Below are 14,754 nucleotides of genomic sequence, written 5' to 3'. Positions count from 1 at the left end.
TTCTAGGCAGGTGGTCCACCAGTTATATAGAGAGAGTGGGAAGGAAGTTTCTGAATAAGAGGCATGGCAAAGAAGTCTTGGACTGCCGGAAAGATCTGGGCATCTATTTCAAGTAACAGTGTGGAATGACTTGATTTTCTTGTTTACTGGATTCAAGCAATTCTCCTGCCTCAGCCTCTCAAGTTGCTGGGACTATAGGTGCCCACCACCACACCCGGCTAATTTTTGTATTTTTTGTAGAGACAGGGTTTCACCGTGTTGGCCAGGCTGGTCTCAAACTCCTGACCTCAAGTAATCTGCCTGCCTCAGCCTCCCAAAGTGCTGGGATTACAGGCATGAGCCACTGCGCCCAGCCTAAGAGTTCTTGTTACTTATAGTAACTGAGAAGGCGGAGGTTGCACTGAGCTGAGGTCGTGTCACTGCACTCCAGTCTAGGCGACAGAGCAAGACTCCATCTCAAAAAAAAACAAAAAATCCTTTTAGATTCTGGGGACGGTAAACAAGAAAAAAGCTGTACATCCTGACTGAACTGTGATGCTTTCAAAGTTGGAATTTAATTGCTTAGTTTTCTGGGAGGAATGTAGATCAAATAAGCATTAGTGTGGTATGTTTTTATTTGATTGAATTATAGAGAGAAGAAATTTTCCTTACAGTTTTCAGTTTTAGATTTTTGTGTTTGAAAGAGCATAATTATAAATATTAAAAAGTAATTCCATTTTCATTATGAATGCCGTGGAGTTAGAGCTCAGATTTAGAATATTAAGGTCTTTCTAATAGAAGTGCAAAGATAGCAGTTGGATTGAATTATGACTCATGATTCTTTTGTAGGTGATCTTTGCAGAGCTGTTTCAACTTCCAGCACCCCCTCACATTGATGTGATGTACACAACACTCCTCATTGAACTGTGCAAACTTCAACCTGGCTCTCTACCCCAAGTTGTATCCTTTCCTTTGTTTTTAAACTTAATCTCTTTGGCCGGGTCTTAGAAGATTATTAAATATTTCTGCTTGTGGGTTTAAATTTTGTAGGTAAAAAATGTGGCTTTTGAAGTGTGTTGTATGTGTGTGTATTACATGTATGTATTTTTATGTCTGTAAATACATATGTACCTATAAATACGTAGATATACGCTTCACTGTTTGGGTCAGGAAGTTCAAAAATAGACAACAATGAAATTTGTTGCCTAGATTGACTTTTCCTCTCACAAAAGATTTCTCTGAAGCATGTGATGCTTGCTGTTTGATACAGCATTTTACCCACAGTAGAACTTCTTTCAGAGTTGGAATTAATCTTCTCAAACCCTGCCACTGATTCATTAGCTAGGTTTCTATGATATTCTAAATCCTTTGTTGTCATTCAGCAATGTTCCAAGGAGTGGATTCCATCTCAAAAAACCACTGTCTTTGCTTATGCATTGAAAGCAGCTTTTTATTTTTTAAAGTTTTATTATGGGATTGCAGCAATTAATAATAATGGAAAAGCTTGCTTTATTGTAAGAATTACCAGTATGTGACACAGACGTGTGAAGCAAGCATATGCCATTGGAAAAATGGTGCCAGTAGACTTGCTCGTTGCAGGGTTGCCACAAACCTTGTTTGTTTAAAAAAAAAAAAATGCAATTTCTGCTAAGCACAATGAAACAATGTATGCCTGTGCATATGGAAGAGCATGGGGAAATCTGGGAGGTGATGAAAATATTATCTTGATTTCACAAGTGTGTAGAGGTCAGATTAATTATACATCACTGATATTTCAAAGCTGTAAAAAAAAAAATCAAAAACAAGATCGATTGTATTAGAAGATGTTCAACATTATTAATCATTATAAAGACTTGAAATGTTTTATTTCTATTCTTGTCTATTACAACTTATTTGGGATAAAAGTGGAGAATAGTTTTCCTTATCCTAAATTCACAGCTTGCACAGGCAACTGAAATGCTATACATGCGTTTGGACACAATGAACACTACCTGTGTAGACAGGTACAGTAACTGCTTTACTGCTGAACTGAGTTAGCAGCTTTTACTTCCTGTACTTCATAAAGGAATTTGATAAAGACATTTTTAAGAATTTCCATGTTTAGTTTTTTTCTTGCCTCCCAAAATAACCTTTGTACAATAACCAGACTCATACTTGTTTAATGTAACATTATGTTTTTTGATGTCCATGCTATGGTTTTCTTTAATTTCATTCTCTAGTCAAGTATCAAAGACTATACTTTGGCTCTGCCATCTATAAAATGTTCTATCTGCAATTTCTTTTTTTTATTTGAGATAGGGTCTTGCTGTGTCACCTAGGCTGGAGTGCCGTGGGATGAGCATAACTCATTATAACCCTGAACTTGTGGACTCAAGCAATCCGCCTGCCTTAGCCTCCATCCTGGGTAGCTGGGATTACAGGCATGAGCCAGTGTACCTGGCCTACAATTTCATCTTTTTTTTTTCTTTAGTTTCATCATCGTTTATATGAGGAAAATAATATGTACCTTGGAAGTTGTGAGAATTAAATAATAAACATGTTAGGTGCCCACACAAAACAGGTACTAGAATTGTATCTGTCATTGACCTAAAAAGGATAAAGAGAGTTGGCAGAAGATACAGCTGCATGTAGGGGAATGTGCTTTTCATTAACTCTGTAAAATTGGGTTTTATCTGTTTGAAGGCTTATATAAGTTTCTGTTCTAAATCCCAGCCATTCTTCCTTTTTCTCTCCCCACCACCCCTTCTCTACATAGGTTTATCAATTGGTTTTCTCATCATCTAAGTAACTTCCAGTTCCGTTGGAGCTGGGAAGATTGGTAAGTGATGGTGTGTTTTATCCTACTTTTCTGTAGTCAAAAAACTGCTAATTTTAAAAACTGTAACATAAAAGTGACTGAAATATTTAATTTCTTGGAAACTATTTGTAGTTAAGTATAAATAGTTACAAGTGCAATTATAACTTAAAACTTGTAAGTTGTTATAAGTTCACAGATAATTATAGTACAAATGAGTGTAAGTGCAGATGATACATAAGAATTGATAAAACTACATTTCCTCCTCAGGTCAGATTGTCTTAGTCAAGATCCTGAAAGTCCCAAACCAAAGTTTGTAAGAGAAGTTCTAGAAAAATGTATGAGGTAAGTTTTTTGTGTTTTCTCCTTTGTTTAGGTCTTTTAACTTCTTTGGGAGGATTTCTTTCTCTTCTCTATACTTGTGATATGTGTTCAGAATATTGGATTCAAAATCTACTTACTCATCTTCTGTCCCATTTTTAATCAAGATTTAGGCTAAAAAAATTAGGCAACCATGCCATACAGATTCCATGTGAATTTAAGCTGGTAAGTTCTTTTAAAGATGTTACAGGCTGGGCGCAGTGGCTCACCCCTGTAATCCAGCACTTTGGGAGGCCACGGCGGGTGGATCACATGTCAGGAGTTCAGACCAGCATGGCCAACATGAGGAAACCCCGTCTCTACTAAAAATATAAAAATTAGGCATGGTGGCACATACCTGTAATCCCAGCTACTTGGGAGGCTGAGGCGGGAGAGTTGCTTGAGCCAAGATTGCGCCTTTGCACTGCAGCCTGGCCGACAGAGCGATTCTCTTATCTCAAAAAAATAAAAAAAAAAAGGGTGTTATGTATGAAATGAATTCAGATTTATAGAAAAGTTGGCACAACAGTACCAAGAATTCTGTATCCTGTTCACCTAGATTCCGTAGCTATTAACATTTTATCATGTTCGCTCTCAGGCTCACTCCCTTTTCCTCTCTCTCTAGAGACCCGTTACGTTGGTTTTCCTTTGAGAATCAGCTGCATACCCAGCTGATGTAACAGCCCATTATCCTTTAATGTTCCATTACATATCTTCCCAAAACAAAACCACTCTCCTACCTAGCAAGCATACAGCCTTCTAGATCAGGAAATTAGCTCTGGTACAATCCTACCACATAATTCACAGGTGCTGCTGAAATTTTGCCAGCCATCCCAACGTCTGTATTTCCTGTCTAGTCTGTAATGTTTTGTTTTTTTTTTTTTGGAGACAGTCTCACTCTGTCACCCAGGCTGGAGTGCAGTGGTGTCATCTCCGCTCACTGCAAGCTCCGCCTCCCAGGTTCACACCATTCTCCTGCCTTAGCCTCCCAAGAAGCTGGGACTAAAGGCGCCCACCACCATGCCTGGTTAATTTTTTGTAGTTTTAGTAGAGATGGAGTTTCACCGTGTTAGCCAGGATGGTCTCAATCTCCTGACCTCGTGATCCACCCACCTGAGCCTCCCAAAGTGCTGGGATTACAGGTGTGAGCCACTGCGCCTGGCCTGGTCTGGAATCTCATCCAGGTATATATATAGTGTTGAGTTGTCATTCTCTCAGATTCCTTCAGTCTTGAACACTTATTATTTTTCTGTCTTTGTGTTTTTACCAGTTTGAAAGAGTCTAGACCTTACTTGGATTGCTCTGATATTTCTCATGAGCAAATTGAAATTGTTAATGCTTAAATTGTTAATGCTCTTGGTGTGTCACATCTAGAGGCATATGATTCCCACCCCTGGTGATGTTAATCTTGATCCACCTGGTCATGTCAATATCTGCCAGCTTTCTCTACCTTAAGCTTACCATTTTTCTCTTTAGTAGAATTGATCAGTATTTTGTGGGAGATATTCTGAAGTTTTATTCTTACTCTGTTCTTCATCAGATCTCCATCCTGCTTTTAGCAGCTACCAGTAAGATGGTTGCCAAGTGATGATTTTTCTCATTCCATTACTTTTTCTACATTTATTAATGGGCCTTCTGTAAGAGCTGTCCTTTCTCCCCTATTTATTTATTCCTTTATTTATATATCAGTAGGGACTAATTAATTTATATTTCATTTGATGGGTTATAAACTATGAGGATCATTTATTTTGATGCCCAAATTGTCCCTGATATGTACATGAGGAGTCCTGGTAAGCTCTATATATATTTTTTTGTTTTGTTTTTGTCTTTGTTTTTAATGTCCCCCACCATTCATTGAGCATTTCCTTATTTTCTAGAACAACATGTTTAGGATCATCTTGCATATTTCTCCTAAATACCATATTCCATTAGTATAGGACTAATTAGTAAAGGACTAATGGAATACGGTATTTAGGAGCCAAGATCTGGGCACTTGATGTGCTCATTGCCGTTGGGGTGTCATTGGTTCTAAGCCTCTTGGTGGGCACACATCCATCCATCCATAACTATTTTTATGTCCACCTGTGTGTATATATGCCTCAGTTTCCAACTCAGTATGTTATTTCTACACTTTTTCTCTACCATGGTTTGTAAATACCTTCTCAGGCAGTAAGAAACTTGGCTCCCATTATCCTCAATATTTATTTATTTGATACAATGTAGCCAGTCTCCAAAGTGTACGGACTGTCATCTTCACCACACCCCATCATCACCCCACATCCTTGGCCACCAGGCTCATGAGCTCACTCACCTATACCTCAGTTGCAAGCCAGTAAGTTCCGCAGTATGCCTGAGATTTGGCATGCTGCCTTAGACAGAAACTCAAAGGATTTTTTTTCCTTTCACTCTTGGTTGTCAGCTGAGTTCAAGTTGTTGGAGATTGTGACTTTCCAGGTAAGTTGGGTGTTACTGAAGAATGGTACTGATAAAAGATATTTTCTGAGGCTGTTATTTGTATTGTAGGTTGTCTTACCATCAACGTATATTAGATATTGTTCCTCCTACCTTCTCAGCTCTATGTCCTGCAAACCCAACCTGCATTTACAAGTATGGAGATGAAAGTAGCAGTAAGTAATGAAACAAATCCCTCTGTCTTTAAAAGGTCCCAGTTCAAATATATTTAAATTAGTTGTTTAAAGTGGAGAAATTGAACTTTTTCTTTTCTTGGGGTTTATATTTCCTGTATTCGAAGGGTGGTCTAGCATTAGCCACTGTTTTATTTGCCCTGTCATCATTTTGAGGATTTGGTTGTGATAAAATTAATTACTACTGGCTTATCTTTTCTTTCTCTTTTGAATGTGTTAAGTATAGCAAGATGAATTTATAGTTAGAACTTACTAAACTGAAAATGTGTATTTGTCATGGTGATGGAGATTACTTGAATTAATTATCTTGTTCAGGTGTGGTATTGAGAACATAGATGTCCATATTCTGTGGCAGTATGCCTTTAAAAGTAAATTCTTAATTATGATTTTCTTACCTTTTGGTCACATAATTTCTGAAATTGCACCATAAATCAGGGAGTGTAATTTGATGTGCCATTTTGCTCTTTGCACAGTATTTACACTTAATGTAGGTAGAGTATTATACATTGTTGATCACTGGTAGAGTTAGGTGTGGAGTTTTTTCCAACTTATCCTTTGCAGATTACACTTAACACAGCCCCTCCATGATCCTTCCATTTCATGTTGTGTAGAGGTTCTTCGCATCTCACAACTTTCTGCTGTTCCTTGCTTTTCATACTGTACGCCTGTTTCTCCACCTCTGTCTCTGACTGTACCTGTTTCCGTTGAAATAAACTGTGTTGGTCCTGGTACATTTGCTATTTCATTATGTCAACTCTGAAAAATAGATATGATTATCAAAACCACAATGAGGAAATGGCTTCCAAGAGGTCAAACTAGAATGAGATTGCTTCTGAGTGGTGGAGCCCAAATTCAGGCGTAGGTGCACTGCTGAGTGGCTGTGCTGTTAGCCACTGTGCTTTTTGGCAGATCAAAGGATCATGCAGCACTTAGAAGTGCCAGGTTTTGAGTTTTATCTTGTACTCGTTCCAAGAATGATAAAGTGCAGTCTTTGCTGTCAGAAAGCTCAGACTTTTGTTGAAGATTAAGCTTTCTTTTTTCCCCATAGGAATAACTCAGCCTAACATTCAAGGCCTTCATAACCATTGTTCCTACTTTGTTATTTTTCACTTCTCCCCACATGGGCCTCTACTGCTGCCAGGTCCATGTCCTTTTTTATTTTTTCCATACTCTTTGTTGTTGGCTTTGCTATTACCCCAGTCTGGAAAGCCCTTTCTAGCTCCACTTCCTTTTCTCCTTCTAGATTCTAGCCCAAGCTAGAAGGAGAAAGCTCAATAGCTGTAAATACTTTTTAACCTTTAGCAAGCCAGTTTTCTATTGCTCCCTGGCTGTGTCTAATGTGAATATCTTGGTTCCCCAGCTGGAATGTAGACTGGTGACAGGGGATTCTGTTTTTCTTCGCCTTCTTTCTTTTAGAGAAAAAGGTCACAGCAGGTGTAATATGACCATCCTCACGTGACTGTTGTAATTTACTTCATTCATTCCAGTAACTCCTACTCTATGACAGGATTGCCTTTTTTGTTACCTCTTTGTCTACCTTACATTAAAAGCAGATTTCTTGTTGCTCTGGTGATGCCTTACGGTGTATACTAGCACAAATTTTTATAATAAAGACTTAACTGATACCAATAGTAAATACAAGGAGTCCTAGCACATGAGCATCTGACTTAACATAGATTCAAGCTTGTGGACTCAGCAAAAAAGAAAAGTACAAAAACAAAAACCTCTCTAAACTTGGCAGCCATTACCTTGTTGAGGCTCAGACTTCGTTTCCATGGTCCCAAGGAAAGAAAGAGGAAATGGGTGTTGGCAAAATGAAAGAGAAGTACGTTGGTTCTGGGCTTTTGAGCCCAGGAGAGTTGAGGGCATTAAAAGACAGTTTAACTGTGTCCACTCTTCTCCTTACCATTCATCTTGAGGATGATCAGCACCTTGTACTCAAAATTTTACTTAGCTAAGTGTCCTTAAGGAATTGTTGAAATGAGAATTGTCCCTTTTTAGGTGAAAAACCATTAACCTATTAGAAAAAGCTTCCACATGTGGTACTTTTATACAGATTAAATATTGACCTTGGGATAAAGAGCATCCTATTTTGAAAGGAAGAATTTAAAAATTTTTTTTTCTCAGTTATTTAACTATTCGTTAGAATAGTCTTGAAACCTGATCTGTCATTACCCCCAATTATGTGTTTAGATTCTCTTCCTGGACATTCTGTTGCCCTCTGTTTAGCAGTTGCCTTTAAAAGTAAGGCAACCAATGATGAAATCTTCAGCATTCTGAAAGATGTACCAAATCCTAACCAGGATGATGATGACGGTAAGTGGAATTCAGTATTTCTTGAGTGGAACTATGTATAGGCCAAGTTAAAGCATAAACATAACTCTGGCAACATGATGCGCTTAAAGCAATATATCTGTATCTGTTTGACCTGTTCAGACTGTTGGTTGTTCTTAGCATCCCAGGTGTTTTCCCCTTATATAAAAAGAGATCCTAACATTTCTCTGATAATACCTTCCTTAAGAATATAAACTTCATCATAAATACAAAGTGAAATATGTTACCACGCAAGGATTTTTAACCCCTGCAAGGATTTTTAACCCCATAGGTTCCTGAATAGAAAGACTTGGTGTGTTATAAAGTTCGACATTTTCTCCAAGTCAAGCTATTAGAATAATAATGCTTAACATTTACTCAGTTATGTACCATGTAATTCCAACTAGAATCCTAGGGGTTTTTCTGGGCAAGAGTGGGAAAATTGACAAAATAATTTATACAGTTGCCTGAATCAATAAATGGATATGCACATAGAAAAACTACTTCATCAAAATAAGATATTAGTGGCCTTTGGATATTTATTACTGGGATTTTGTTTGGATATCTCTAAGAAACTTGTGTAATGATATTAGAGAAAATGAGTTTAGAAAGCATAAACCAAAATGATGGCATTAAATTTAGACATTGTCAGACATCTTAAGACATAAGCTTGTGTTAAGGGTTTGCTGGGTTTTTTTGTTTTTTGGGGGGTTTTTTTGGTATTAATAAAATAGAGACTATGAATAAGGAAACCTGTATGATTTTTTTTTTTTCAAGGAATGGATGATAGAATTAAGACAGTCACATAAAACTAAGAATTAAAATTACATGTGGTTTCATATTTGCAGTGTTTGAAATCAGTGATGGTCTTTTATTGTTTATTAGAACTAAAAAACATTACACAAATGTCTGTATATAGATGTGAGCATACCATCTATTTAGCATTTGAGGTAAGGCACCAAGGAATTGCTGTACTTACATTTTTCTATTTTACTATAAAATATTTTTCAGATGAAGGATTCAGTTTTAACCCATTGAAAATAGAAGTCTTTGTACAGACTCTGCTACACTTGGCAGCCAAATCATTCAGCCACTCCTTCAGTGCTCTTGCAAAGTATGTATGAGTACAGAGCCTTTCTTGAAGGTTTGGAACTTTGCTTCATGAACACCAGTGGTATAGTAATTTTTACCTAAGATTGTTGAATATGAAGATCTTAATAATGTATAATTGGATACAGTGGGTTTAGGTTTGTGGTAGCTAAAATCCATATCCTAAGGCTTCCATCAGTCTCTTTGTACAGTTGGCATATGTACATGGTAAGCGCCTTTTTTATATAGACATTTAAAGTAGTGAAAAACCTAGATTTTTAGGACAGTCATATGCAGTTGGAAGTTCCCACGCTAAGTATCTTTGCAAAACAATGTAAGAAGAAATTAGAATCACCTACATTGTTGGTAGCCACCCAAAGGTTGACATCTAAAGACAGATATTTTTAACTTGTTAGACAGGGTCCAAAGGAAGAAAGAGCACATAGATTTTCCTCCAACCAAGCAGAGAAACTGAACATCTCACCCCATCTCTGCCTCCAAGGCTTTATGTTACTTGCAGGGTTCCCACAGAAGATGCAGTTTAAATATTCCACCATGTTTGAAGACAGTTCCTTAGTCCTTACCTATTCTTGTAAACTGTAGCCCTGGGCTAACGGTAGTACATTGTAAATGTCTTGAGATTTTGTGACAGCTTCCTTAAAAACTATGAATCTCTAATCACACTTTTTGCATCCTTAATGGTTAATACTTACAGTTATTTTGCATTTGTGTATTGCATTATAAATTGAGTAACATTGAAAAGGCTTTGAAAACACTAAAATGTTTAACGAATAAGTATATATGATATTTTTTTCCCACCATTATCAAAAGGTTTCATGAAGTCTTCAAAACCCTAGCTGAAAGTGATGAAGGGAAGTTACATGTGCTAAGAGTTATGTTTGAGGTGTGGAGGAACCATCCACAGGTAAAAATTATTTAATTAGACATGTTGAAGCTCTGATTATATAGGTATAAAAATAAGGCCATTAATTGCTCTTGTTTTGTTTGTAAAACATGAAATTTGACTCTGCCTAGATAATGGTTTTTAGATCTAATTCTTTCAGTGCTATGGGAGTAATGATGTTTGATTCATTCTTGAAAGAGCAAGCATTATTATGATTTGGTTTTGGACTATAATATCTCAACATATTTTAAATGTTCAGCAAGAGGTTTATCTAGTCTATCCAATTTCTAAATACAAGCTCCAGATTTCTCAAACCTTGATATATATTGTGTATTATAAAGAAACATTTAAATAAATTTCATAAAACAGTTGAGTTTTTAATGATAAAACATTGTTTTACATTTAACTTCTGGGGTTCATCGAAATTATGTATTTTTTCGAATAGGTATTAGTATCTGAAATTTAAATTTTTTTTTTTTTTGGAGACAGAGTCTCACTCTTGTCACCCAGGCTGGAGTGCAGTGGCGCGATCTTGGCTCACTGCAAACTCTGCCTCCCAGGTTCAAGGGATTGCCCTGCCTCAGCCTCCCGAGTAGCTGGGATTACAGGCGTCCACCACCACATCTGGCTAATTTTTGTATTTTTAGTAGAGATGGGGTTTCACCATGTTGGCCAGGCTGGTCTTGAATTCCTGACCTCAGGTGATCTACCCGCCTCAGCCTCCCAAAGTGCTGGATTACAGGTGTGAGCCACCGTGCCTGGCCAGTTTTTTCAAATTTTAACTGTTACTATTCAGAGTTTTTGTTTAGTCAGCCTGTTTCTTGTAGTGCTAGAGCAAAGCAAAGGGGAGAATAAATCTTAAGACCTAATGATCAAGCCAGGCGCGGTGGCTCTTACCGATAATCCTAGTGCTTTGGGAGGCTGAGGTGAGTGGATCACTTGAAGCCAGGTGTTTGAGACCAGCCTAGGCCACAGAGTGAAACCCTGTCTATACTAAAATTACAAAAATTAGCCAGGCATGGTGGTGCACACCTGTGATCTCAGCTACTCAGGTTGAGGCAGGAGAATTGCTTGAACCTAGGAGGTAGAGGTTGCAGTGAGCCGAGATCGTGCCACTCCACTCCAGCCTGGGTGACAGAATGAGACTCTGTCTCCAAAAAAAAAGACCTAATGGTCAAATTGATCAATCAGTTCTACAGTCATCAAAACTAAATTTTATAGCCCTCCTATTTTATACTTTTATGGCAGCAGTGTCGTGGCACATATACATGTATTTGTGTGTGTGTGATTTACTTGAATAATTCTTCTCTGTAGATGATTGCTGTACTAGTGGATAAGATGATTCGTACACAAATAGTTGATTGTGCTGCAGTAGCAAATTGGATCTTCTCTTCAGAACTGTCTCGTGACTTTACCAGGTAATATGAATTATTTTATGAAACTTGTGTTCTCTAAGAATTGATATATGTTTGGTCTCTTATACATAAGCTTCAAATTCTGGTCCAAACCAGGTTGATATTAATATACTATGGTCCAATCTGGTAGGATTGGACATGGCAAAAATTCCTAGACAGTGGAAACATACACAGCCTGTCAGGTTGCAGCATCTCTTAGCAGGGACTCTCTCAAGTTGAATCAAGACTAAGCTAGTGAAGTAGAAATCCTGTTGAAGGATCCAGACTGTTGGGAGAGAAAACTAGCAAGAGCCAGCTATGTGCAGAGTCTCAGCTGGTCTAGATGGAAATCAGGAAGGGTTCCAGCTTCAGTGGGGATGGCACCTGGAATGCACACCAGGAAGTAGGAGAAACCAAAGTCAAAGTAGATTAAATGATGGAGGGATCTGGGAAAGCTTGGTGATTACCAAGACACCTGAGGGATGGGGGAAAAGGGGTTGTCACCACAGTCATAATCTTAGGTTTAATGCAGAAGACTCATTCTGCACTCATTCCCCCTAAAGGAAAGAGTTTTTGCTGTTTGGTTCTTATTTGTGAAGTTCATAGACTTTATAGTTGATAGGACCAGGACAGCAGGAGTTGACACAAAGCAGGAAACTAAAGCAAATTACTTGTAAAAACATAAAAATCCATCACAGCCTTTAACTTTTCCACTGTATCTGTTATTGCCAGAGGACACTGATCTGAAATATACTGAATCGTTAGGGTGATAAGCTGTGATCTAAGGTTGTCATACCAGCCAGGTTGGCCTTCACAAATAAAGACAACAGAAGGACATTTTCAGATTTGTAAACTCCAGAAAACTAACCACCCGAGTATGTTTTAACCATTGTCCTGAGTGATTTACATTTTCAGTTCATTTTATCCTTACCGCATCACCATAGAGGAGGTTCCACTATTGTCACATTTTACAGAATAGGGAAGTGTCACAGAGTGCTTTAGCCTGCCCAAAGTCACACAACTAAGCACAGAGCCAGCATTTAAACCAGGCATTCTGGAATCGGTGTTGTGCTCAGCAGCTCCGTCTGTTCTTTAACACCTAGCTCAAATATTTGTAACTCTGCAAACGTTTCCCTGACTACAGTCCACCCCCTCCAGAGTGAAAGTGCTCTGCTCTTTTGTCCTATTTCCTAACGTGCTAGACTTGGAGTTTTATGAACAGATTGTTTTATTATCTTCCACTTAAACTATTATTTGGGTCAAAATTTGTAGAAGGAAGTACAGTTGACCCTTGAACAACATCAGGGGTTAGAGACACCGACTTCCCCCCACCTACCCCACCCCCACACAGTCAAAAATCTGCATGGAACTTTTAACTGCATGGAAAATTTAACTAGTAGCCTGTTGACCAGAAGCCTTAGTGATAACGTAGTCGATTAACACATATTTGTGTTGTATGTGTTAATATCCTGTATTCTTACAATAAATCATAAGAGAGGAAACATTATTCATGAAGTGAGAGTGGATCATCATAAAGGTCTTCTTCTTCATTATCTTCACATTGAGTAGGCTGAGGAAGAGGAGGCGTTGGTCTTGTCTCAGGTGGAAGAAAACCCATATGTAAATGGACCTGCACAGTTCGGACCTGTATTGTTTAAGAGCCAACTGTACTATTCTGTGCTGGGTTAGGAGACCTAGTTTATAGACACAAAAGTAGCTAAGAAGTTACTTTAAAAAAAGAAAAGAAAAGAAACACTTATGCAACAAACATTTTAAAGCACCTACAAAGTGATCTTAGTATGTATTTGCTAGTAAGAAAGCTGACATATAATTATCTCATTCCTAGAGCCTATCAGTTGATACCTGTTATCAACTAATGAGTTTTTTAAAGGTTCCAAGAGAATAATTGCCTGAGTGTGTGCTAAAGTGTAAATAGTGTAAAGCATGTGCAGTCAGTCTCAGGTCACCATTTTGAGAAAATTTCTACACATAGTGTTTACATTTAGGAGAGGAAAAATGTATTTCCATTTTTAATGTTAGTGTCCATCATAGTTTGTCATTTCAATTCAGTGAGTATGTACCTCTAGTAAGGGATGGAAATAAGAAAAATGACTACACAGTACTGCCCTCGGGGACTCACCTGAATCTAATGGGTGTGAAGATAGATATTTGCACAATTTACAATAAAAGACCAATTCATAAGTATTGCTGGAGAAATATGACTAATTCAGCCCAGAGGACAGAAGGCTGTATCAGCTGTTAAGAATGAATAGATTATAAAGGTTGAAAGGTTTTATTTTCTATAACCATAGCTTGACATACAATAACCAAACGCCATATTTCTTTAAGATTGTTCGTTTGGGAAATCTTGCACTCTACAATTCGTAAGATGAACAAACATGTCCTGAAGATCCAGAAAGAGCTGGAAGAAGCTAAAGAGAAACTTGCTAGGCAACACAAACGGGTAAGTTTTGTGTAAACTTGTAAATAGTTAAAGAAAATATACCAGAAACTCTGGAGAGGATTCAGAGTTCATTATCTTGATGGTATTTCATTTTTTTCTGAGCCCAAATTAATGCAGAGCTGTTTGCAGAAGCAGAAGAGGAGGAAGGAGCAGGTAGTGTGTTGTGTGCTGTTACACTGCATGATGAACCAGGTCAGGAAGCCACAAACTTCACTTTCCATAGTTCACCATCTCTGGGTCAGCCTCATGTTTGCACAAGGGAAGTAGCAGAAGGGAAGAGGACACTTGTATTTCTATAGGAGTCTCTGGGGGAAGAGGGAGAAGACTGTAGATACTTACACTTTCCCCATACTGTGAGGAGGAATGGGGCAGTCATTCCCAGGTTAACATAATACTTCTCATAGTATTAATTTAGTATTGTAGCCATTTTTGAGGGAAGCAGTGAGTGACTTAACATGATACTCTTCCTTATGAAAGTATTTTCCAGTGTTACGCGTATTTATCATAGTAGAAGGTGGAAAAAAAAAAAGTTAGCCGGGCGCGGTGGCTCAAGCCTGTAATCCTAGCACTTTGGGAGGCTGAGACGGGCGGATCACGAGGTCAGGAGATCGAGACCATCCTGGCTAACACGGTGAAACCCCGTCTCTACTAAAAATACAAAAAACTAGCCGGGCGAGGTGGCGGGCGCCTGTAGTCCCAGCTACTCCGGAGGCTGAGGCAGGAGAATGGCGTAAACCCGGGAGGCGGAGCTTGCAGTGAGCTGAGATCCAGCCAAGACTCTGTCTCAAAAAAAAAAAAAAAAAAAAAAAAAA

General features: G+C 38.2%; 1 protein-coding gene across 5 annotated transcripts in view; it reads left to right on the top strand.

Annotated features, from left to right (window-relative positions):
- NCBP1 (nuclear cap binding protein subunit 1) overlaps positions 1–14,754 on the top strand; it is a 41,675-nt gene that overhangs the window by 20,504 nt on the left and 6,417 nt on the right. For all 5 annotated transcript variants that reach the window (XR_002729791.1, XM_023203085.1, XM_023203062.2 and 2 more), the window contains exons 11-20: positions 829–939; positions 1,918–1,982; positions 2,735–2,797; positions 3,044–3,118; positions 5,657–5,760; positions 7,972–8,094; positions 9,103–9,205; positions 10,012–10,105; positions 11,399–11,502; positions 13,828–13,942. Coding sequence is in view for 4 of the 5 variants with exons in the window: in XM_023203085.1 (XP_023058853.1) it covers positions 829–939; positions 1,918–1,982; positions 2,735–2,797; positions 3,044–3,118; positions 5,657–5,760; positions 7,972–8,094; positions 9,103–9,205; positions 10,012–10,105; positions 11,399–11,502; positions 13,828–13,942 (957 nt within the window). In the remaining variant the exon portion in view is untranslated. The remainder of the gene's footprint in view (positions 1–828; positions 940–1,917; positions 1,983–2,734; positions 2,798–3,043; positions 3,119–5,656; positions 5,761–7,971; positions 8,095–9,102; positions 9,206–10,011; positions 10,106–11,398; positions 11,503–13,827; positions 13,943–14,754) is intronic.

Source organism: Piliocolobus tephrosceles, chromosome 14, assembly GCF_002776525.5.
Source record: "Piliocolobus tephrosceles isolate RC106 chromosome 14, ASM277652v3, whole genome shotgun sequence".
NCBI classification, from domain to species: Eukaryota; Metazoa; Chordata; class Mammalia; order Primates; family Cercopithecidae; genus Piliocolobus; species Piliocolobus tephrosceles.
Note: the sequence above shows the minus strand (reverse complement) of the source record. Positions and strands in the feature narration are given on the sequence as shown.